A 25780-nucleotide genomic window follows, 5' to 3' on the forward strand; every position below is an offset into this window, starting at 1 on the left:
GGCCGCCACCCGCACAACCCAACCAGGGCCGGGGACAAACTGCAACCGAAGTACGTGCCCTTAGCGGGAACCGAACCCAGGTCTCTCCGGACCGCAGGCCAACACTCTAACCGCTGAGCCAGACTGGCCAGGGCTTTTCTCCTTTTCTTAATCGCCAGATTTTAGTTAATTATATTCTTTCTCAGTATGTTCCTTTGTCCTAATATATAAACTTGAATTTGTATTTGATTTACCAGCTTGACATATTTACCCCCAATTATAGATATGAAAATCATATTTATACAAAATTCCATTTTGTCTTTTCTTCCCAACTTTTGTTATATCGTTTTTAAATTGTGAGCCTTTATAACATTTATGTAACCTTAAACTTCGTATCTATTGTTTCCTTAGTCATACAGTTAATTCAATGGTTGTTGCCATTTCTTTTGCAGCAGTTTTCCCATTTATCTCGCTTATGGTGATTAATGTTCAGCACTGTGCTTATAGATAGATGGTTCTGAATGAATGAGAACGAAGGGCTCGGAGGGATTCTCCCCTTCTCGCCTGTTAGAACACAACTGGCTCTCAAAGGCGATCTTTGCAGCCTTGGACCATTTATTCTCAAGACCTGGGATCACTGCCAAGCCCTCCTGGAAATCTGAAATTTCACAAACTTGGGCCACTGCGACACCTCTTGGCGGAAGAGAAGGACGCCGGCGGAGGGGAGGTGCAGTGCGGTCCTCCCGCCCGCAAGGGGCGCTGGGGCTACACGACTGCGGCGCAGGGGAGTCTCTCTCGCTGCCGCACGTTCCCCTGACCCCGCGCCGGCGCGCGCACTGCGGACTCCGCGTAGGGGTTGGTGCCGGCAGCGGATCGTGCCGTCAAGGGCTTAGGCCGAGGGCGGCCAGCCTTCCCTCTCCGCGGCGTCTCGGTCTCGGTGCGCCGCCGCGGCCCATGGGGAGAGTCGGCCTGGCGGGCCGGGTAAGCAGCGCCCCGGGGGGTACCCGGGCTGGTGGCCTGGCGGGGAGGCGGGGAGGTCCCTGGGGGCATTTGGACCGTGGCTTTAGGCCGCGCCGCCGTGGGGCGGGAGGTCTCGGGCTGGTGCCCCGAGGCCTCGGCGCCCTCGGACTCCAGGCGGACCCCCGGCACTGGCGACCCTCTGTTTCTTTTTGCACCCCGCTGCCACCTTTCTTTATTTGCCTCGGGTCACCGGGCCTCGAACTCTTCCTCTCTTCTCATTCTTCCTTTTCCGTCTGTTTCCGTCTTCTTTGGACCCGAGGACGTTTTTCTCTCCCCCCTGTCGGTCATGTTTTGAAAAAGTTTCCCGGCCCCAAGACCCCGGTAGCCAGACCCATGTCACCCGGGCCCAGCACACTTGCACCCGTCCCAGGCCCACGAAGTGGAGAGAAGTTGTTTCCTTTCCGGGGCCGCAGAACTCGATGTCCCTCAAAGACGAGGGGTTTACCTGGACAGGTGAAAGAAGACGTGATTCCGGTGTTACCTCGGCCCTTGTCCTTGCAAAGCGCTGTTTTCGCTCTGGTGTTCAAACAGCAAGCATTTTTTAAAGCGTCACCCCTTGTCCAGACCATATGTTATGAACAGCAGATGGAAGATGATTGAGATTCTATCCCCGCTCTCGGAGTTTGGTCTCTGGGGACACAGTCATAACAACCCATGCCTGGGTTGATCCGAAGGACCAGAGCGAGGTCTGGAAAGGCTTCCAAGAGGGGGTGATACTTATGACTAAGTCTTGGGGGTGTTTTATTACATGTGCAAGATGGGGGAAAGGTTCCCTGCAGTGCAAAGAAGTGTAAAGATAGCTTTTGCTACCAGAAGTACCATAGTGCATTCTGGAAACTGCAGGTAAGGCAGGGAGAGGTTTGAGGAGAGGTAGTCAGGTCAGATCAAAAGGTTCTTTCAGATTTCAGTAAAAGAGAACCAGCCTTTGAAGGGGTACTTATTGCTAGAACCAGGCGAATGGATGGAAAGTATATTCTGGGTAAAGGCAAAATTACCCATATACAAGGCAGATGAGGACTGTATCTCCCAGCTGCAGGTGGAGTTTTTAAACGATACAGCCCAGTTTCCACATTTTTATGGGATCAAGGTTGAAGACAAGGATGTTCAGGGAACATCGGGTAATAAATTAGTAATTTAAACCATGGGTATTTTATTTTTAGAATTTTAATTAGAAATGTGCTACAAGCTGTACAGTTTAGAATAAATGGTGAGATAGACAAAAATATAATCAGGTGTGATAGAAGTGTTAATAGTGAAGAGCTGTTCTCATTGTGGAGCTCTGTGATGACTAAGGATTAGCCTTTATGGAAAATGAGAATTGGGGAGAATTGTTGTGCATTTCCAAATGTAACTTTATAAAGTGGATGTCTATTTTTTAAAAAATTATTTATTCTTAGAAAAGAGAAACGGGGGGAAAGAGAGAGAGAGAGAGAAAAAACACATTGATTTGTTGTTCCACTTATTTATGCATACATTGGTTGATTGTTGTATGTGCCCTGACTGGGGATCCCACCTGCAACCTTGGAGAATTGGAATGACGCTCTAACCAACTGCAACTGAGCTACCCAGCCAGGGCGAGTGGATTTCTTTTTACCTGTTTTATTTTTATTTTTTGGTTTTGTTTTTTAATATGTTTTTTGTTTTAGAGAGGGAGAAACATCGACTGGTTGCCTCACATACACACTTCGACTGAGGCCTGAACCCGAAACCTGGGCATGTGCCCTGACTGGGAATGGAACCAAGCAACCCTTCAGTGCGTGGGATGACGCTCTACCAACTGAGCCATACCAGCCACAGCTTACCTGGTTGTTTTAAATTATCTTCATGGAACAGATGATTTAGGGCTAGTAATCCCTCTAGTCTTTCATAATAGTAAATTGTGAAGGATGTTCTGTTATATACCTAAATTACACGTGACTCTCATGGACTTTGTTTGGAATACACTACAGCTGTGTTATTTTGGTGATAATTGAGTCTATGAGAATTGATGGGAGTATTAAAACTGTGACAAGGGTGTCAGAGGTGCAGGATTGGTAAATTTAAAAAAATTCTTTAAAAAGTAATTATAAATCTTAAGGGGGCAGATGTTTTCTGTTAGGTGGACGTTGACATGCATTGCCCTTAATAGTTTTCCTCCTGTTCCTTTCTGTTGGTATATGCTTACCATAGACTTTAAGCTTCATTTTTCCTTAATGGTACATGAATACCTATGTAGTGATTGAAGAGGATGCATTAACATTTTCCATCCATTCACTGATACATTTAGAAATATTTATAAAGTGCTTACAATTTTCCAAACATGATGCTAAGCTAGAGATACAGAGGTGAAGTCAAGAACAGCCCTTACGTTTAAGGGGCTTATGATATAGTAAGAGACGTGCCAACCAGTAGGAGGTATAACATGTAGAAGTTGCCCTGACCCAACTGTGTTCAGGGGAAACAAATTGGAGATAGTTTTATGTGTGAGTACTAGTCACCAAAGGCTTCAAAGGTGCACTTGAAAAATGAGTAGATGGGATACTTCTGAGAAGAATTCTTCATGTTGTTCTGCCATTGAGGCATGTTTAAAAAACATACTTTGCTAGCTTAGAATCTTGAAAAGTTATTGTTCTTTTAGCAGAACAGTGTTTTCTGTGTTTCTTCTATAGAACATATATGAAAGATATGTTGATCAAAGGTGGAGTTACGCCCTGGCCGGTTTGGCTCAGAGGTTGGAGCGTCGGCCCTCGGTCCAATGAGTCGGGGGTTTGATTCCGGCCAAGGGCATGTACCTTGGTTGCAATTTGTCCCTGGCCCTGGTTGGGTTGTGCAGGAGGCAACCAGTTGATAAGTCTCTCTCCCATCAATGTTTCTCTCTCTCTCTCTCTCTCTCTCTCTCTCTCTCTCTCTCTCTCTCTCTCTCCCCCCCCCCCTCTCCCCCTCCCTCCCTCCCACTCTATCTGATGATAAATAGAAAAAATGTCTTCAGGGGAGGATAAAAAAAAAAGATGGAGTTACAATAAAAAAGAAGCAAATAGTTAGCAGGTATATTAAGTTGTAAAAATCAGCTGTTTGTATTTGCATTTGATCCTGGCTTCTTACGGTATATCCAGATGTTAGCAAGTGCTGCTTTTTATTACTTGGCACAAGACTTCATGAAATAAATGTGTTAAATATCTTCTAAGTGACATCTTAGCATGAATTAAGTTCAGGTCCTGGTTGTGTGTCAGTGCATTTGTTACATTCAATGGTAGTAGGGAGAATGAATGAATCAGTAATAAGGAATAGATGCAATAAAGGTATATAAATAAAATTATATTTTATTTAAGAAATATTTTTATTTATTTATATAAGAAGGAAGGCAAAGGATTAATGAGAATGGGATTCAGGTTGCTGCTCCCCCCTGGGCCAGGGAAATCACTCACATGGGATGGGGGAGTGGTTTCATTTGGATTGAATGTAGGTTCTTGGTCAAGTCGCATCTCTTGAGTAGTGAAGTCACTGGTGCTTGTAGCATTACTGTAATCAATTAAAAGCAGGCCATGAGTGTGTGGATGGAGCATGAAATGTGGTTTTGTGATTAATGCAGTATGGAGGATTTGAAATTGAGGAAAAATGAGAAAGCTCTTCTGCATTTACTGGGACCTTATTTTCTGTTTGTTTTTTATCCTCACCCAAGGACATTTTTCCATTTTTTGTTCTGATAGAGTGGGAGGGAGAGAGAGGAAGAGAGAGAGAGAGAGAGAGAAACATCGACGTGAAAGGGACACATCGAGTGGCTGCCACCCGCACAACCTAACCAGGGCCGGGGACAAACTGCAACCAAGATACGTGCCCCTAGCGGGAACCGAACCCGGGTCTCTCCGGACCGCAGGCCGTCGCTCTAACTGCTGAGCTAAACCAGCCAGGGCACTGGGACCTTATTTATAAGCACTTTGTTGCAGAAACTAGCAGATGATGCTAAGATGACAGCAATTTCTAATATTTAAAGTGTGTTTTTGAAGATTTTGAGAATAGAAGCAGGGAACTTGAACATAAGATTTTGCAGCATGCCCTGGCCGGTTTGGCTCAGCGGTTGGAGCGTCGGCATGTGTCCCTTTCATGTCGATGTTTCTCTCTCCCTCCCTCCCTCCCTCCCTCCCTCTCTATCTGAACAAAAAATGGAAAAATATACTCAGGTGAGGATTAAAAAAAAAGGGAAAAATGTCCTCGGATGAGATTTAAAAAAAAAAATTTTTGCTGCATAATGATTTCTGAAACTAGTAGATCAAGGCAAGTAAAAGGGAGTTGTCTCCCTGGCCAGTTTGGCTCAGTGGTAAAGCATTGGCCAGTGAGTCCCAGGTTCCATGCCAGCCAAGGGCATGTACCTCAGTTGCGGTTCGTCCCCCACCCTGGTCGGGGTCGTGCAGGAGGCAACCAGTCAATGTGTATCTCTCATATTGATGTTTCTCTTTCTCTACCAGGAGATAAGTAGAAAACTATCCTTAGGTGAGGATTTTTTTTTAAAAAGGTAATTGTCAACAAACCATCTTCAATTTAGAAGTAGAATCACAGGAAGTATAATTTCATGAAGTCCTCATTATTTCAGCCCTGAAATTCTTGTTAAGTATTGGATTTTTAGAAAGAACTTTATTGCAGGCAGAGATCCTCTATACTGCTTGATTATTATTTTTTAACTCTAAAATTTGGGAAAATATTTCTATGAGAAATAATTCTTATAAGTTGGGAGATGTATGAGAGTTAATTAAACAGCAGCCTATTTTACATCCCCCTCTCCAGTTTGGCTTTCTTCCCTCCCTTTTACCTATTCTTTTTTTTTTTTTTTAATTGTAGTAAAATATACATAACAAAGTTTGCCAACTTTTACCATGTTTAAATGTACAGTACTATGGCATTAAGTATATTCACATTGTTCGACCGTCACCACCATCCATCTCCAGAACCTTTTGCCTTTTTCTAGTGGAAGCTGTGGGCATTGTGTTTTCACTGCTGATTCATGTGGCTAAATAGACTTTATTTGAATATTAATATTTCAGCAAATGTTTATTAAATGCCTACTCTGTGCCAGAAATTGGAGATGCAAAAACGAATAAGCTAATCTTTTCCCTTCATAGTTTAGTGGGCATTTAGTTAACCTATTTCCATTTGTAAACACCTCCTCTGATGAAGTTCTCATGTTTTTTATATGAGGTATTGGAAGAAATAAAGTGGAGTTTGGGTTGCAAACATATTTTTTTTAATCCTCACCCGAGGACATTTTTTCACTTTTTGTTCAGATAGAGTGAGAGGAAGAGAGAGAGAGAGAGAGAGAGAGAAACATTGACGTGAAAGGGACACATTGAGTAGCTGTGTCCCTCACGACCCACAGGACCAGGGACAAACTGCAACTGAGGTACACGCCCTTTGCGGGAACTGAACCCAGGCCTCTCTGGACCGCAGGCCGATGCTCTAACGCTGAGCCAAACCGGCCAGGGCTGCAAACACATTTTGATCATTTTTCTTTATGTTTGTATTTTCCCAGAAAGCTTCTTTTATATTTGTTTCCCAGAATGTGTTAGTCTTCCCTTGCCTTTATAAGAATAAAGAAAGACTGAACAGATGAACCCATAGTTTTTACTAGGCTTTGGTTAATGACCAATTGGCTGAAGAGGGCTCAAAAAATTAAACTAGAGAAAGTGAAGGATGCATGGTCATTTCTGAAGTACATTTTTTTTGAGAACCACAACATAAAGCTGGACATTCGGCATTGTTTTTCTTGCTGTTGCTCTGTTTGAGTTTTTCAGATTATATTTAAAGTTTAAGGATATCTTATCTAAATTTTAATTTAGAGAAGAAGGATTAGTTTTGCATGCCAGGTAGGCTAGGGTAAAGTAAAATCCAGGGGGATTCCCTCTAATGCTTTAAAGGCAAGGTTGTATTTCAGCCCTACTTAATTAAGAAATAGAGTTCATTGCTTTTTCTTCATTTAGCTTCATTGACTCAAGCTTAACATGATAAGGGATTGCCTAGTTCCTGAATAAAATATTTGCTGTGTCTGCTACTGAAAGGCAGTGGGCATTTCCCTGTTGGATATCCTCTCTAGGAAATTGTTTGTGTTGCTTTCAGCTAAGCTGGTGAGTTGTCACAGAAGCCTTAAGGAGGAGGAGAACATGTAGGCATCCCTGAATTTTTAGGTGATTCACCAAAAGCTCTGCGTTTATTTACCTTGTTCCTGTGCTACCTCAGGGGCCTTTTATTAAGAAATCAAAACAGCTTTTAGGTGATCTCTTAGGATTTGAATATTAAGGAGCAGCAACATATAGTGGGGCACTGACTTCTAAGCAGAAAGAGCTATGGTGCTCAAAATCAGAACAACTATTCTGAGGGAGTAAAGTTGGTATCTACCCCTGTCACCCCCGCCTCCCAACCCCACACAAAGTGGAACCAAGGTTGGCAAAGGTGTTGGGGCAGCAGGGTCCTAGAAATACCAGTCATGGAAGGGTAGAGAAGTAAGCATATATCAGAGAAATTTTTGCCCTAAGTCAGTTGTAACCCTGGGGAGGGAATTAAATATTTTTCTTCTTGTCTATATTGCCTTCTCTTCCTGAGACACAGACCCAAGCAGAACAGGTTTTGTGTAACAGAGTTTCTATGGCAAAATGTTGTTTGGACCTGGGAACTTAACAGACTTTTGGAATGTGTCCATAAATGTGAAGCTACCTGTGTTAAGCATTCATTTGCAATTTAGGGATTTCAGGAAAAAAAAATTTCAACAATCAAGGTTGATGTCTTATTTTGAAAAGTGGGTCATGTTGTGGGTTTCAGAATGTTGTTTTTTTTCTTTAAAGGTGGCAGTAGGGATTTACTGGCAAGGGTTGTGATGTTCACCTGACTTGGTTAACCTATCTCTGTTGTGTGTTTTTTTTTAAACTTCTAGGCATATGTTTATATCTTTTCTGTATAAACAGGTAGCTAATTTAGCTGAACGAACCTGTGCAAATAAGGCTTCTACTTTTTGCTATTGAGACCAAATAGAATATTTAAAATGGGTGTGTGTAGTTAATAGTGTCCTGAATCTAGAGCTTTTCATCTTTAGTTTATTATATGCTATTAGAACAGACGGATTTCACTCAGGAATTCCTTGACCACATGGTTTTATTAATTCTAGAAGTTTATTTTAAAATAATGTATGCATATTAGAGAGGGCACTGATTGGTAATAGCAAATGTCTTGGCTTCTGTCGCTAAAGGTTCCTGGACTAGGGGATTGCTTTAAATAAATTTTACCTCTTGAAAATGAGTTATTTTAACAGGAAAATATTTTAGATCTTTATTTTTCATTCTTAAACACCATCCCCCCCCAATCTTTCAGCATTAAACTGAAAAGATGTCCTTGTATGATGATCTGGGAGTGGAGACCAGTGACTCGAAAACAGAAGGCTGGTCCAAAAACTTCAAACTTCTGCAGTCTCAGCTTCAGGTGAAGAAGGCAGCTCTCACTCAAGCAAAGGTAAGATGAGCCCACAGTGTGAAAGCAGAAGTGTGCAGAGCAGGTTCCTCCTTAGATTAAGAGTAATATGGTTTTATTTATTTATTTTTATTTTTTTTGTTATTCCAATGTAAGAAGAATAACAGGTTTCTTATAGAAGATTTGTAAAAGGCAGGAAGATAGCAAGAAGAAAAAAATATCAATCATAGTCCTACCACCTAGAGAACAACAGTTGTTAGGTGTGGTCATGCTCATTCTTTAAATAAACCTTAGTTTAGGTCCCAAGGAGTAATATGGTTTTAGCTTGCTCTTCTGCCTTTTTATTGATTATGGTAAGGTTAAACATTTATGGGGAGAGAGGCTCTATGTAGAGAAGAATAAGGTGCTTCAGGTCATTTTACTTATCCCAACTCCTGGGCATAGGACTATTTTAGGGATTCCAGTGAAGAAGGGCAAAGACAGTACTCTGGGTTTCCAGCGACGATAAAGGTTTTCAAATGTCAATATGTCTAAGATTACTGAGAATTTGGCTAAAATATTGCTTCAGTAGCCATATTTCTGAAATTCTGGTTCTAGGTTGGGGCCCAAAGAGTCTACATTTTTTTGTAGCATACCTGCTGTTAGTAGGTAGTTTGGAATCAGCACTTTGAGAAAGGAAGCTCTGCAGTAATTTGTAAGCTATAAGAACGTGTATGCATTATTGAGGGCTCAGATTGGTTGTGAATGTGTCGCGTGTATGTAACCTGGGCGTCATTGTTTTTGTTCCTGTTGTGTACATGTTGGGCATTGGCTGCATCCTTGAAATTATTTAACATGTAAAACATTAAAAACATAGGTGCCCACTGGATGGATATTTGATATTAAAATATTACTGTCAAATACTTTTAAGAATAAGAATGGGCCCTGGCCAGTTTGGCTCAGCGGTTAGAGCGTCGGCCTGCGGTCTGGAGAGACCCGGGTTCGGTTCCCGCTAAGGGCACGTACTTCGGTTGCAGTTTGTCCCCGGCCCTGGTTGGTCGTGCGGGTGGCAGCCACTCGATGTGTCCCTTCACATCGATGTTTCTCTCTCTCTCCCCCTTCCTCTCTTCTCCCTCCCACTCTATCTGGACAAAAAATGGAAAAATATCCTCGGGTGAGGATAAAAAAAAAAAAAAAAAAAGAATAAGAATGGTATTAAGGTTTGCTTATTGTTTTAAGGGCCCTTATGTTTTAAAGCATGCATCCCCAGTGGAGGCTGTATCTTTTCAAATGGGGCAAATATTGGTCCTAAAGGGAAAACTTGACCTTTTCATGTATGAAGTACAGAAGTACACAAACAGTTACCTATTGTATCTGTGGTATTAAAATTTTATGGGTAGGGGGAAATGTATTAAAAGGTTCCTTGAGGAGCTATAATGAAAAAAGTAGAGAAAAAATGCTTTAGAGATACATACTGAGTATTTACTGATAAACTGATGTAATTTCTGAGATTTACTTTTAAATAATCCAGTCTGGAACAGGGGAGATAAGGATGTACATGAAACATAATTGGCTATGAGTTGATGGTTGTTTATTTATTTATTTATTTTTTAATCCTCATCCGAGGACATTTTTCCATTTTTTGTACAGACAGAGTAGGAGGGAGAGAAAGGAAGAGAGAGAGAGGGAAACATCGATGTGAAAGGGACACATCGAGTGGCTGCCTCCCGCACGACCAACCAGGGCCGGGGACAAACTGCAACCGAGGTACGTGCCCTTAGCGGGAACCGAACCCGGGTCTTTCCGGACCGCAGGTGGACGCTCTAACCGCTGAGCCAAACAGGCCAGGGCGAGTTGATGGTTGTTTAAAGTGGCTGATAGAGAATTAAGAATTCTTTAATAGTTCTCTTCAATTTTATGTATGAAATTTTTCATAATAAATGGGTTTATAAAGTTGGAATTATTTTTCTTTTTCTTCACTGTATCAATAGATACTATACTTACTGTTTATTGAAGCACTTACATTTGCTCACTACTGTAAAGATTTTTTTTTTTTTTAAGTCCTCACCCAAGGACATCTTTCGATATTTTGTTCAGATAGAGTGGGAGGGAGAGAGAGAGAGAAACATCGACGTGAAAGGGACACATCGAGTGGCTGCCACCCACATGACCCAACCAAGGCCAGGCACGCACCCCTAGCAGGAACCGAACCCGGGTCTCTCTGGACCGCAGTCCGACGCTCTAACTGCTGAGCCAAACCGGCCAGGGAAGTACTGTAAAGATTTTTAGGATTAGGATACTCATAGGTAGAGCAATGTTGTCTTTTCTTTCTTTTTTTTTTTGGTGCATGCCCCCAGCGAAAACCGAACCCAGGACTCTCTGGTGTGTAGGCTGAGACGCCAACCGCTCAGCCAAACTGGCCAGGGCAGAGCATGTTGTCTTAAAATTTAAATTTGTTTGGTAAATTCTGTTGATTAGAGTTTCTTTCTTTTTCACATTCATCATTACAAAGTTTAAATTTTTTATGCCATTATTTCTTTTTAAAGAGACATAATTTGTCTTTTTAAAACAAGCTTTCAGCCCTGGCCGGTTAGATTGTCGGCCCACAGACCAGAGAGACCCGGGTTAGGTTCCTGCTAAGGGCACTACCTGGTTGCAGTTTCTCCCTGCCCCAGTTGGGGTCGTGTGGGTGGCAGCCAGTCAATGTGTCTCTTTCACATCGATGTTTCTCTCTCACATTGATGTTTCTCTCTCTCTCTAACTTTCCCTCTCTCTCCCACTCTATCTGAAGATAAATGCAAAAATGTCCTTGCTGAGGATTAAAAATTTCAACCTACGTGAAATGAAGATTAATTAAAACACGTCTTGTTTTTCCTTATAATTTTTAAAAACTGATTTAGGTTTTTAAATCTTTGTAAATTTCATATAACTTTTGATTTGCACATAAGATATGTAAATAAGGTTTTATATTTAGATGCCAGTACTATTTCATATATTTTAGTCTTTTTTATTTATTTATTATTATTATTTTTTTAATCTTTATTGTTGAATGTATTACAGATGTTCCTCATTTTTCCCCCATTGACCCCCTCCTCCCCACTCCCGCCCCCCTCCTGCCTTTTCCCATACTGTTGTCTGTGACCATTGGTTATGCATATATGCATATAAATTCTTTGGTTTATTTCTTCCCACCCCCCTAATCTCCCCTTCCCTTTGAGGTTTGTCAGTCTAGCAACCAATTTGTACTTCTTTTTTTTTATCCTCACCCGAGGATATTTTTCCATCTTTTGTACAGATAGAGTGGGAGGGAGAGAGAGGAAGAGAGAGAGAGAGAAACATCAATGTGAAGGGACACATCGAGTGGCTGCCACCCGCACGACCAACCAGGGCCAGGGACAAACTGCAACCGAGCTACGTGCCCTTAGCGGGAACCGAACCCGGGTCTCTCTGGACTGCAGGCTGACGCTCTAACCGCTGAGCCAAACCAGCCAGGGCACAATTTGTACTTCTTAATCCCTTCACCTTTTTCACCCATTCCTCCAATCCCCCTTCCATCTGGCAACCAACAAAATGTTCTCTGTATCTATGAGAATGTTTCTGTTCTGCCTGTTCATTTTGTTTGTAGATTCCATTGTTGGTAGATGTGTGTTCATTGCCATTCTGTTTGTTCATATATTTTATCTTTTTCTTCAAAAAGACTCTTCAACATTTTATGTAATAATGGTTTGGTGGTGACGAACTCCTTTAGCTTTTTCTTGTCTGGGAAACTCTTTATATGGCCATCAATTCTAAATGACAGCTTTGCAGGATAGAGTAATCTTGGTTGTAGGTTCTTGCTTTTCATCACTCTGAATATTTCTTGCCACTCCCTTCTGGCCTGCAAAGTTTCTTTTGAGAAATCAGTCGACAGTCTTATAGGAACTCCCTTATAGGTAACTAACTGCTTTTCTCTTGCTGCTTTTAAGATTCTCTCTTTGTCTTGAAACTTTTGCATTTTGATGATGATGTGTCTTGGTGTGGGCCTCTTGGGGTTCATCTTGTTTGGGACTCTCTGTGCTTCCTGGACTTGTATGTCTGTTTCCTTCAGCAAGTTAGGGAAGTTTTCTGCCATTATTATTTCAAATAGGTTTTCGATTTCTTGTTCTCTCTCTTCTCCTTCTGGCACCCCCAAGATGCGAATGTTGGCACGCTTGAAGTTGTCCTAGAGGCTCCTTACACTATCCTCATTTTTTTTGGATGCTTTTTCCTTTTTGTTGTTCTGATTGGGTGTTTTTTGCTTCCTTAGATTCCAAATCGATGGTTTGCTTCTTGGCTTTACCTACTCTACTATTGAATCTCTGTAAATTATTCTTTATTTCAGTTAGGGCCTCCTTCATTTCTGACTGGTCCTTTTTAATGCTCTTGAGGCCCTCACTAAGTTCATTGAGCATCCTTATAAGCAGTATTTTTTTTTTTTTTTTTATCCTCACCCGAGGACATTTTTCCATTTTTTGTTCAGATAGAGTGGGAGGGAGAGAGAGGAACAGAGAGAGAGAGAGAGAGAGAGAGAGAGAGAGAGAGACATCGATGCGAAAGGAACACATCGAGTGGCTGCCACCCGCATGACCGACCAGGGCTGGGGACACACCGCAACCGAGGTACGCGCCCTTAGTGGGAACCGAACCCGGGTCTCTCAGGACCACAGGCCGACTCTCTAACCGCTGACCCAAACCGGCCGGGAACCGAACCCGGGTCTCTCAGGACCGCAGGCCGACTCTCTAACCGCTGAGCCAAACCGGCCAGGGCTATAAGCAGTGTTTTGAACTCAGCATCTGTTAGTTTGCTTATCTTCATTTCACTTAGTTCTTTTCCTGGAGTTTTGTTCTGTTCTTTCATTTGGGACCTGTTTCTTTGTCTCCTCATTTTGGCTGCCTCCCTGTGTTTGTTTTCTATGTATTATGTAACGAGAGGTATGGGGCTATCTGAGACCAGATGCTGCTTGTTTGAAAGAATTTAGGAAAACCTGAAGCAGGATCCAAGACAGGCCAATCTTATGGTTAAGCAACTGGCAACAGCTTGGGTGGGCCTGAAAGGTGGGTGGGGCCGGGCCTCAGGGAATCACCAGAGCAGGGCTACCAGTATGAGCCAGGTTGCTGGAGTCCCAGATATGGCGGCTGTCTGCCGCCCCAGGGAAGGGCTCACCAAAGGAACAAAGGCCTCTGATAGCACGTCTGTCCTGGAGAAGCCTCGCTCCAATGCCAAACAGCTCAGTTCTTCCCTGTATGTCTCTGGTGCCCCTCGAGCTGCCTCCCCTCCAAGCTTAGAGGGAGTCCCATATGTCCCTGCACAGGCCCTTTAAGGAGCTGCCTGGGGCTCCAGCTGCATCAGCCTCCCTGAGCCTCAGTTCCCACTGGTTTTTCCAGCCAGAAGTTATGGGGATTCTCTTCCTGGCACTGCAACCCTGAGCAAGGCGCCTGGTGTGGGTCAGGGACCCCTTAGTCCTCAGGGAGGACCTTCCCAGCCAAGGTATCCTCCTGATTTTTATCCGCCACACGTGGGTGTGGAACCAGCCCATCTACCTCGCCCCTCCTACGATGTGGCTGCTGCTTTAATTCCATAGTTGTAGGACTTACATTCAGCTTGATTTCAGGCGGTTTTGAATGATGGTTGTTCTGTAGTTTAGTTGTAACTTTGATGTGGTTGTGGGAGGACGCGATACTGTGTTTACCTACCCGCCATCTTGACCGGAAGTCATATATTTTACTCTTGATGGCCTAATCTTTTTTTTTATAAAATGGCTGTCTCTAAGGAACAAATCTCATCTTAACATAAACTCAGTTCAATGGAAGATAACAAAACAGAAAATAGAAACAAAACAGAATAGAAAAGCAGAAATCAAAATATTCTAGAGATATACAAATTAAAAACTACTTGGGATAATTATTTTTTATCTTTATTGTTGAGAGGATTACAGATGTCCCCCCGCCCCATTTCCTCCCTCCACCTAGTTCCCTCCCTGCCTCAGACCTTTACCACAGTATTGTCTGTGTTCATGGGCACTGCATATATGTATATAAGTTTTATGGCTAATCTCTTCCCACTCCCTCTGAGATTTGTCAGTCTGTTCCATGTTTCTGTGCCTCTGGTTCTATTAATCAGTTCATTTTGTTCATTAGATTACACATATAGTGAGATCATGTGATATTTGTCTTTCTCTGATTGGCTTATTTAGCTTAGCATAATCATCTCTAGGTGCCTCCATGCTGTCTGAAAGGGTAATAGATCCTTCTTTTTTAATAGCTTCATAGTATTACATTATGTAAATGTACCACAGCTTTTTAAAACTAAACATTCATCTGCTGATGGGCACTTGGGCTGTTTCCAGATCTTAGCTATTGTAAATAATGCTATGAACAGAGATAAAGGTGCATATACTCTTTCTGGTTGGTGTTTTGGGATGGGATAATTCTTTTTTTTTTTTTTTTTTTTTTTTATCCCGAGGATATTTTTCCATCTTTTGTACAGATAGAGTGGGAGGGAGAGAGAGAGAGACAAACATCGACGTGAAGGGACACATCGAGTGGCTGCCACCCGCACGACCAACCAGGGCCGGGGACAAACCAACCGAGGTACGTGCCCTTAGCGGGAACCGAACCCGGGTCTCTCCGGACCGCAGGCTGACGCTCTAACCGCTGAGCCAAACTGGCCAGGGCGGGATGGGATAATTCTTTATTACCAGTTCAAAAATTGTCAGCTTTGCCCGACCTGTGTGGCGCAGTGGTTGAGTGTCAACCCATGCACCAAGAGGTCGCCAGTTCAATTCCCAGTCAGGGAACCATGCCCAGGTTGTGGGCCCCATACTCAGAGGAAGGTCGTGTAAGAGGCAGTCAATTTATTTTCTCTCTCATCAGTGTTTATATCTCTCCCTCTTCCTTCTCTCTCTAAAAATCAATAAACACAAACATTTTTTTTCAATTGTCAGCTTTGTGAATTACTTGCAGCCAATATTTTTAATTTTTTAAAAAATATGTTTATATTGATTTTTTTAGAGAGGATGGGGGAGAGAGATTGAAACTTCTGTGTAACAGAGAAACATCAATTGGCTGCCTCCTGCATGCCCCCTATTAGGGATCGAGTCCACAACCCAGAAATGTGCCCTGACCCGGAATCGAACCGGGACCTCTCAGTCCATCGGACAATGCTCAATCCACTGAGTCACACCAGCTGGGCATTGTAGCCAATCTTTTAAAATCCTAGCTAATTGCCCTGGCCAGTTTGTTCAGTGGTTAGAGCATCAGCTCAAGGACCAAACGGTCTTGAGTTCGATCTCGGGCAAGGGCACGTACCTGGGTTGCAATTCAATCGTAGTTCAATCCCCAGCCTGGAAGGGGTCCTGTGGGAGGCAGCCAGTTGATGTGTCTCACATTGATGTTTTTCTTTCTTTCTGTCTCCCCCTCCCCCACCCCTTCCTCCCTTCTACTCTATTTGAAAATCAGTGGGAAAATATCCTTGGGTGAGGATTAACAACAACAAAAACATTTAAAAAATAAAATCCTAGATAATTTGTTTCTTCCTGCCTAGTACTTCAGGATCACTTTCTCTATCCAACCAGTACATAATTAGAAGTATAAGTAAAAAATCAGCTTGAATAAAATAAAATTGAGAAAATAGATTCTCCAAAAAAGAATTATATTAAAATGTCAAATGAAATTAATGGATCTCACACTGGTTTTCTGTACCATTATTTTACTCATATGAAAAGTAAAGAGTTGGATGCTGATGAGCAAGGAATTATGTTTTTATATGAACTTGAGACTCTTAGACATCCTCTGCAGCACCTGCTTCAGTCTGTTTAATTTATGCGTATCTTTTCACTTATCCAAGTACTTTAATTTCAGGAAATCTCTTGTGATTTCAAATAGATTTGTTTAATTGCTCAAAGTAAAAAGTTGTTTATGAAATTATTTCTGCTAACTTTCTAACGTCTTTTGAGATTGCTATGTGAAGTTAATTTTTTTTTTTTTTAAGGTAGGTGAAGATACATTTTGTTGATTCTTTTAGGCTATTTACTTTACTAATTAACTACTCAGTACCAGGTTGGCATAACCAAATCTGTAAAGGTATTTGGTAGAGAAAATGTTGTCTACAAACTGAAAGATGGAACTGTGGTTTCATCTGTATCTACATTTTAAAAATATATATTGAATAGAAAAATGTATGGTTCTGACCCCCCCCCCCCCATTGTCCTTAAACTTTAATATTCGCCTTGTGGATTGTATTTTTAATGGTTGAATTAAATTTGCTTAAAGTTATAAGTGATGTTAAATCCAAGAGAGATAGTGGCTTATTTTGAGCCTTTTGTAGTGATAACAGTGAAAATGTATAACATTTTAAATTGCGAAGGGAGGGGCCACTTAAACCTTCATAACCAAAAGATCAAGTGTACACACTATACCCATCTGATCATAAGTAGCATTGCTGAAAGGCAGCCTGACCTTGCGTGCCTGCTGGGGTGATGTGTCATGAAGCACAGCACCTCACCTATGGCGTATTCTTGCCAGAAAGCACTATAACTTAATCAAGATTTAACTCAGTTTTCAGGAATTATAGGGCATAGAGGAATAAATGAAACTAGACCACCAGGAATTTATTAGACATCTTAGAATGTGTAGCATTTTACAAGACAGTGTCAGAGGAACAAAGAGGAGGAGACAAAAATGATGGTGATGATGATGATGACAACAATGACGACAGCAAGGAGGGAGGATTTCCCTAAATCAGGAGACTTAAAAACCAAATGCATTGTGGAATATTGGTAGGATCCTGGTTCAAAATAAAATAAATTATTTAGAAGACATTTGGGGGACCACTTGGAAAATCTGAATGTGAATTGGATAGAAAATGATACAAGGAATTAATTGATTTTATTAGGTGTGGTAATAGTGTTGTTATGTAAGAGAATGTTCATAATTTTAGGTGATTAAGAATAGTGTCCTGGTGTCTTCCTATTTCTTTCAAATGGTTCAGCATAAACTATAGGTGTAGGGTAAAACAAATATGGTAAAACTAGTTGGTGGTATATGAATGATCATGTTATCTTTATAAAAAATTTTTTTTTTTGTATGTTCATAATAAAAGCAGTAGGGCAGGATTTTATACTGGGAGGAGAAAAAATTAGAATCCACAAATATCTTTTGCCTAGGATATAAAAAATATCCATTCCTTGTGAAAGATTCACACTAGTCAAAATGTAATGTGCTGTTTGTTATAGATTTGACTTCCTGGTCAAAGGAGAATCCACTGTAGAGCTGATTTCACATGCAAATTTAAATAAAACTGACCAAGTTTACTATAAATCTTTTATAGTGGAGGAAATTAGTGTTATAAAAGAAAAGGCTAATGGAACTAGTATGTAGTTATAGTAGTAATTGAGTTAAAAGGCTACTTTAAGATTATGGTTTTCTCATATCGGAAAGGTTCATTACAGAGAATCAACCCCTAACACCACCACTGAAGAAAGGTTTGTTACAAATAGTATGAATTTAATTTGAAGCTTCAGAATAGTCTTCTTGTTTTTCAATGATTTCAGAGCCAGAGAACAAAACAAAGTACAGTCCTTGCCCCGGTAATAGACCTAAAGCGAGGTGGCTCTTCGGACGACCGGCAGATTGTGGACACCCCACCTCATGTAGCAGCCGGTCTAAAGGTAAGCCTCACCTCTAACCTTGACAGGCTTCCTACTTACTGTGTGTCTTATTTTATGTGTATGTACTCTGAACACAGTCTCCTCAGTAGGGCTTTGAAGTCTAGTGAGTATCATTTTCAACTTAATTTTTACTTTTGTTTTATCAAGTTTAAAACATTTAGCTGTTTAAAATAAAATAGTTCATTATAGAAGAATCAGAAACCGGAGATATGCAAAAAAAAAACACAAACAACTTCAATCCTACCCAGAAGTTTAAAAGTACATTTTGGAATATTTTCCCATTCTGTGTCTTCTCTACCTACTGGTCTCTACTCCTAGCTGTTGCCCCACCTCCGGCCTTCACCACACTGTTGTCTCTGTCCATTGGCTATGTATATGTGTGTATCAGTTTTTTGGTTAATGTCTTCCCATCTCTCCCCTTCACCTCCCCAGTTAATTTTCTTAATGCTAGATATATAGGTTTTTTTCCCCAGTTTTTACTATCATAAAGAATATTAGTGTAGCTCAGCCAGTGTGGCTCAGTGGCTTGAGCGTTGTCCCACGGACTGAGAGGTCTTGGTTCAATTCCCCATCAGGGCACATGCCCGGGCTATGGGCTTGATCCCCAGTTGGCGGGGCATGCAGGAGGCAGCCAATGGATGTTTCTCCCTCACATTGATGTTTCAATCTCTCCCTTCCTTTCTTTAAAAAAAAAAAATCAATAAAAACACATTTAAAAAAGAATTTTAGTGTTCATTGTTTTGTTGTGGATTAAAGAAAAGAGTTAAAAATAAAGATAATTCTACCACCTTACCTTTTAGTATCCCAGCAATTTTACATAAGCTTAAAAACTAAGATACAGACATGGACAACTCTGTAAATGGGTTAGTGAGGATGAGGAAGATCTGAAAAAGGATAATTCCAAATCATACTTAAAACTACAAAATGAGCCCTGGCCAGTTTGGCTCAGCAGTTAAGAGCTTCAGCCCACAGACCAGAGAGTCCCGGGTTTGGTTTCCACTAAGGGCACGTACCTTGGTTAGTCCTGGCCCTGGTTGGGGTCATGTAGGTGGCGACCACTCGATGTGTCTCACATCGATGTTTATCTCCCTCTCTTTCTCCCTCTCTTCCTCCCACTCTATCTGAAGATAAATGCAAAAATGTCCTCGGGTGAGGATAAAAAAAAAATTACAAAATGAGGTGCAAATGAATTAAACAAACTATGGTTAAAATTACACCCACTCTTTGGGCATACATGTATTCTTCTATGGATGTCATTCAGATATACAAACGTGGTAGTTTAAACAGAACCATGTGCACAAGTTGGCTTGATGAGAAATATGGCCCAAAGGTTAATGATAGAATGTGCTGTTATTGCTGACTGTTTCTTAGCAAGGTACTCTTCCCCCCAGCCCCCCAACTGTTAGAAAGGACCCCAGTCAAACTGCAAGACCGTTAAACTGCATGCCCTCTCTCTTCTTTAGTTTCTCATCCTCATGGTTTTGATTGTTCTGGTTTGAAATTCACTTGCTCCCTGACCTTGCTTTTATTCTCAGGCAGGGCACAGCTAAAGCTCTTGGTAGAATTTCTTGGCTGGAAGAACTAATACTATTGGAGGCTAAGAGGGACAGGCACCCTACAGTAGAGGTGATTGGGGTGAGGGGATTCTTGTCATTTAACATTTTTTCCCCACAAACTCACCACCTAACTTTTTCTTGTTACATCTACTGAAAAGCTGGTTCATCGTCTTCTGTTATTATATATGGATTCTAGAACCTATAATATTGTTTTCCCTCCCCACCAAGTTTAATCAATAAACTTTTTTTCTTGTTACATAGTTTTCATAACCAATATTAATTTTTTTAGAGTTTTAGTATTTTTTAAAAATTTATTGATTTTTAGGGGGGGAGAAACATCGATTTGTTGTTCCATTTATGCATTCACTGGTTGATTCTTATATGTTCCCTGATTGGCAATTGAACCCAAAATCTTGGTGTATTGGGATGACGCTCTAATCAACTGAGCTACCTGGCCAGGGCTCATAACCAATTTTTGTAAAGTATTCCCATCAAGTGAATGTATTATAATTTATGCAAGTGTTTGCTAACTGTAGAACCATCTAGATTTGTTTTTATGTTGTCATCATAAATAACACTGTAGCCCTGGCCGGTTTGGCTCAGCGGTTAGAGCGTCGACCTGCGGTCCGGAGAGACCCGGGTTCCGTTCCCGCTAAGGGCACGTACTTCGGTTGCAGTTTGTCCCCGGCCCTGGTTGATCGTGCGGGTGGCAGCCACTCGATGTGTCCCTTTCACATCGATGTTTCTCTCTCTCTCTCCCTTCCTCTCTCCCTCCCACTCTATCTGTACAAAAAATGGAAAAATATCCTCGGGTGAGGATAAAAAAAAAAAAAGAGATAAATAACACTGTAATATGCATCTCCCTAGAGAGTGCTATATGCATGTAAAAGTATTTTCTTAGGATAGATTTCCTGAGGTGGCATTAAGAGAACAGTCATTTTCACTGCCATTTTCTTTTAGTGCTGACTTGTTTTCAGCAGAGTTCTGTCAGTATACAATATCACCTACAGTATATTAGCATTTTAGTTTTACCCACCCTCCCCAACATTGGGGTATTAATACGCATTTTAATTTTTTTTTACATCAACAAGCTGCTTTATTCTCTGTAGCATATAGATAGATTTGTGTAAATTTTCCAGTGATAGAGCCTGGGAGTTAACTTCTTTTATTCATCAGATCATACTGTTTCCTGGTTTTTAGTTATAAGGAGATGAGGAAATGTTTGTTTTACAATGCAGAATGCCAAACGGAATTATGTAATATTGTAAAATGTCAAACTGAATAATTGTTGGATTTAAATCCATTGATATTGAACATATGCTCTTATCATATCAGTTTTATGTTCAAAACAAAATACATTTTACAACCTTCCTGCCTTTGATAGTATTGGGCAGCATACCTCCTGAAAGATGCAGAGTTGGCACTCAAAATACTAGTCCTAAGCTATTCTTGTTTAAGATGTCTGTGGAGACTAGTTAAGACCTCTTATTTTTACAAATAGAGTTTTTCTAAGAAAACATGGAGGAAGAAAATATGGAGGTTTAGGAAACTTGGACTGTGCATTAGATCAGGTCTTCCCAGAACCATGTAGAGATCAAGATCACCAACCTAGGGTAAAACCCCACATCTAATCGTGTATCTTCTAGTACTCTGTCTGCCTTTTGTTTTTCTTATTTCTTTGTTAAGACTACTTCTTTTCTTTCAAAGAGTAAGTAGCCCTAGTTTCTAAATATTTAGAAGAGAAATGCAAAATGTTATCTTCTGAACCTGATCTTAGTGAACCTTAAAAATTGCTGATAGCCCTGGCCGGTTTGGCTCAGCGGTTAGAGCGTCCGCCTGCGGTCCGGAGAGACCCGGGTTCGGTTCCCGCTAAGGGCATGTACCTCGGTTGCAGTTTGTCCCCGGCCCTGGTTGGTCGTGCAGGTGGCAGCCACTCGATGTGTCCCTTTCACATCGATGTTTCCTCTCTCTCTCTTCCTCTCTCTCCCTCCCACTCTGTCTGTACAAAAAATGGAAAAATGTCCTCGGGTGAGGATAAAAAAATAAATAAAAAAAATAAAAAATAAAAATTGCTGATAATCTGGCTGGTTTGGCTCAGCAGTTGGAGTGTCGACCCGAGGACCAAAGAGTCGTGGGTTTGATTCCAGTCAAGGGCACGTACTTTGGTTGTGGTTTGTCCTTGGCCCTGGTTGGGGTTGTATGGGAGGCAGCCAATTGATGCGTCTCTCTGATGCCGATGTTTCTTTCTTTCTCTCTCTCATTCTATCTGAAGATAAATGGAAAAATATCCTCTGGTGAGGATTTAAAAAAAAAAATGCGGATGTGAAGAGAATTACATTCACCTGCGCCAGGCTCTGCACATGAAGTGCAGCTTACCTGGAAAGGGGTGCATGCCAGAGCATTTCAAAAACCCCAAGAGGATGCTTTTTGCTTTTTTAAAAGTCTTAATATATCATATCTGTCCATGTAATCAAAATTTAAAGTTATTCTATTAATGACCACAAGAATGATTAGTGCTACTTGTGGGTTGTTTGGTTTTTAAGTTTTTACAGAGATATATAAAAACAAGTATTCATTGTTTACTATATAAATAATCAAATTTATTGCTTAAAAGTTTTGGTGGTGGCAATTTGTTTAGGAATTTCAGGAAAATGCCATAGAGTGTTTATGGACTTAATATTGAACTAAATTTTTTTTCTGTTTTTGCTGCTACCTCATGAGGTATGAGGCCATGTTCAAGTCACCAAACCTCCTTAGACATTTATTCCCTTGTCTATAAAACAAAGGAGGCAGATAAATGGTCATCAAGGCTCCTTCCAACCCTAATATTCTATTACCTTAATTCTATGACTAAAAGTTTAAGACATGAGGATGATACCTTGGCATTTTTATCTTCCTCAGGATCCTGTACCCAGTGGATTTTCTGCAGGAGAAGTTTTGATTCCCTTAGCTGATGAATATGATCCTATGTTTCCTAATGATTATGAGAAAGTAGTGAAGCGCCAAAGAGAAGAACGACAGAGACAGCGGGAGCTTGAAAGACAAAAAGAAATAGAAGAGAGAGAAAAGTAAGGCTTTGTTTGGATTCGGGGATATTTTATGTTTGAAATATTTATTAGAATGTTAATGAATGAACTTCAGTGCTGTCTGTAAGGTTGAGGTTAGTTTTCATGATTGATCTGGAGCAGTCATCAGAAGGAATCAAATTGTTTTTAAAAATTTATAGTTGCTACATCCCAGCATTAAAAAAAAAGCCTCATGTATAGATGGAGAAAACTTAAAAGGATATATTTTGGGTGAGTTGTTAGAAAAGTAACTTAGAATTCTGATGTTGAATAGTTTCTTTCCTATGCTGTGACTCTTCTATAATCAGAACTATTTAAAATACTTAAAGTGGCCCTGGCCAGTGTGGTTCAATTGGTTGAACGTCCTCCCAAGCACTGAAAGGTCACTGATTCAATTTCTGGTCAGGGCATATGCCCCGGTTGCTGATTTGATCCCTGGTTGGGGGTGTGTATGGGAGGCAACCAGTCAATGTTTCTCTCATTCCTTCTCCCTTCTTCTCTCAAAAAAAAATCAATAAAAACGTTTTTAAAAACCTAACATCAATATGAAAAAAATGACAAAAAAAACCCCACAAAACCTTATTTTAACTATTTTTGAGCCAGATGGAATTTTTTAAAGCATATGCATTTTTAATTTGTTTTTTAAAAGTATGGAAAGCTAGGATTTGTTGGTATTTTTTCTTTTTAAAATAATGAATATTGATTGTTAAATAGTTTATAAAGTATGCCTGGCTGGTGTGACTCATTTGGTTGGAGCATTGTCCCATACACCAAAAGGTCGTGGAATCAGTTCCCCTTTCTCTAAACATTAATGAACATGCCCTCAGGTGAGGATAAAAAAATAGTTTATAAAATATTAATATAGTGTTTCTCATTAGTTACTTAATTATTTCATGTAGTGAAGGCATGTTCTAGAGCAGTGATTTTCGATCCTTTTCATCTCATGGCACACATAAACTAATTACTAGAATTCTGTGGCACGCCAAAAAATACGTTTTTTGCTGATCTGACAAAATGCAATAGTATAGTTTTGATTCATTCACACCAGACAACAATTGTGCTAGCTGTTGTCATTTCTTTATTTGACAATCTAAGGGAAAAGAGATCAGTGCCTCTGACCAAATAGTCAGGTATTGCATGTGTTAAAAATTCTTGAGGTACACCAATTGTACTTCTTCAGCACACCAGTTGAAAATTGTTGTTCTAGAGGATCAGAATTGTTCAACTATTACCTATGTTGATATGCTTTAAAACTGAAAGAGGTAAATATTAAGGAAACTCTTTCTTGCTATTGATACTCATATACCTATTAAATGTGTTCAGTTTATCTTCTGGGTTTTTTGTACATCTCATACTGGTGCTACTTAGTCTTCAGCCTGTTGTTTTTGCACACCCCTCCTCCCAGTAATAGTTTAGTGTGAAAGGGAGAATTTGGTTATTTTTTAGGCAAGAGAAAGTCAAGGTGACATCGTTGAGTTCACATCTCTAAATTGTCTTGTCTGTGATAAACATGGGTTCTTTTATTTTCACAGGAGACGTAAAGACAGACATGAAGCTAGTGGGTTTTCAAGGCGACCAGATCCAGATTCTGATGAAGATGAAGATTATGAGCGAGAGAGGAGAAAAAGAAGTAAGGCATGAACATAAATACTAATGTTTCCAACGTAGTGCAGTGTCATTATTTGCTTTTTATATTCAGTTTGATAAATAATTCAGTTGACATTGATTTAGGTCATTTTCTCTGGAATTCCAGCAATCCCATTTGTATACAGTCTTAATTTATATTGCATCTTCACATATATTCTCCTTTGAGTTTCCCACCTTTTTTTTTTTAATCCTCACCCGGGGACATTTTTGCATTTATCTTCAGATAGAGTGGGAGGGAGAGAAGGGGGAAGAGAGAGAGAGAGAAACATCAACATGAGAGAGACACATCGAGTGGTTGCCACCCACACGACCCCAACCAGGGCTGGGGACAGACTGCAACCGAGGCATGTGCCCTTAGTGGGAACTGAACCCGGGACTCTGTGGTCTGCGAGCTGATGCTCTAATCGCCGAGCCAAACCGGCCAGGGGACATTTTTTCATTCATCTTCAGATAGAGTGGGAGGGAGAGAGAGAGAAACACATCAACTAGCTGCCTCCTGCATGACCCTGACCAGGGCCAGGGACCGAACCACAACCAAGGTACATGCCCTTGACCAGAATCGAACCCCAACTCTTTGGTCCTTGGGCTGACGCTCTAACCACTGAGCCAAACCAGCCAGGGCTCGCCCACTTTCTAACATTATTATTAAGTGGATACTTTGAGTATACCTTAAAATATATACGCACGCTTTTCTTTACTTGTCGCACGGTGACACTGACCTATTCTGTGTCCAGCTTCATTTCTGTTAGCACTGCATGGAGAGTCAAGGCACTTATTTCCAGGACCTAGCCACTGTTGTGCATGAATTTGAGGACATCATTTAAGCTTCCCTGGATGTTGGTTCCTTTCAGTGTCATCTAGAGAGCACGAAAGCAAGAATTTGAACTGGTTCATAAGGCTCCTTGTAGCTCTAAAATTTTACAAGCAGAATTGTAATTGTGTTAAGAGGTAAATTGTTAGTGATCACTAAATAGTTAAGCAGTGTTTGTTCTTGAGAGAATGGAGTGTTTCCTATTTGAGCTTCATATGTTTTGATTGCTGGGATTTCCTTGATTTAATTGACCAATTTGGTTGATAGATTGAGATATAAGTGAGAAATTTATATCTTCTACTTGTCTACTAGATCCCAGGCTCTATTTTAGGCATTTCTGTAGCTTATCTCCTTTATGCCACATGACACCTCAGAGTGGGCTCTGTGATTATCCCCATTTTGAGGGTGGGAAATCTGAGGCACGGAATGAAGAAGCACTGTATATGATATAGGTCCATCTTACCCCAAATCTTCATCCATCTGAAAACCTCATTATAATGTAGTCATCTTTAACATAAGATCTAAGAATAATGTTATTATGAAGATGGAGTGTATTTCCACATACATGAACTCTGTTTTATGACCAGCAGTTTGGCGAGCCTGGTCTGCTCAG

At 40.8% G+C, this 25780-nt stretch overlaps 1 protein-coding gene across 1 annotated transcript in view; it reads left to right on the forward strand.

Moving 5' to 3' along the window:
- The first annotated feature begins 836 nt into the window (after nucleotides 1–836).
- The window catches only part of RBM17 (RNA binding motif protein 17), a 35870-nt gene continuing 10926 nt past the window's right edge, over nucleotides 837–25780 (forward strand). Inside the window, exons 1-5 of the mRNA XM_036244465.1 lie at nucleotides 837–960; nucleotides 8329–8466; nucleotides 17972–18088; nucleotides 22546–22712; nucleotides 24242–24339. Coding sequence (XP_036100358.1) covers nucleotides 8344–8466; nucleotides 17972–18088; nucleotides 22546–22712; nucleotides 24242–24339 — 505 coding nt within the window. The 5' untranslated portion in view covers nucleotides 837–960; nucleotides 8329–8343. The remainder of the gene's footprint in view (nucleotides 961–8328; nucleotides 8467–17971; nucleotides 18089–22545; nucleotides 22713–24241; nucleotides 24340–25780) is intronic.

Source organism: Molossus molossus, unplaced genomic scaffold (genome assembly GCF_014108415.1).
Source record: "Molossus molossus isolate mMolMol1 unplaced genomic scaffold, mMolMol1.p scaffold_m16_p_1, whole genome shotgun sequence".
Taxonomy (NCBI): domain Eukaryota; kingdom Metazoa; phylum Chordata; class Mammalia; order Chiroptera; family Molossidae; genus Molossus; species Molossus molossus.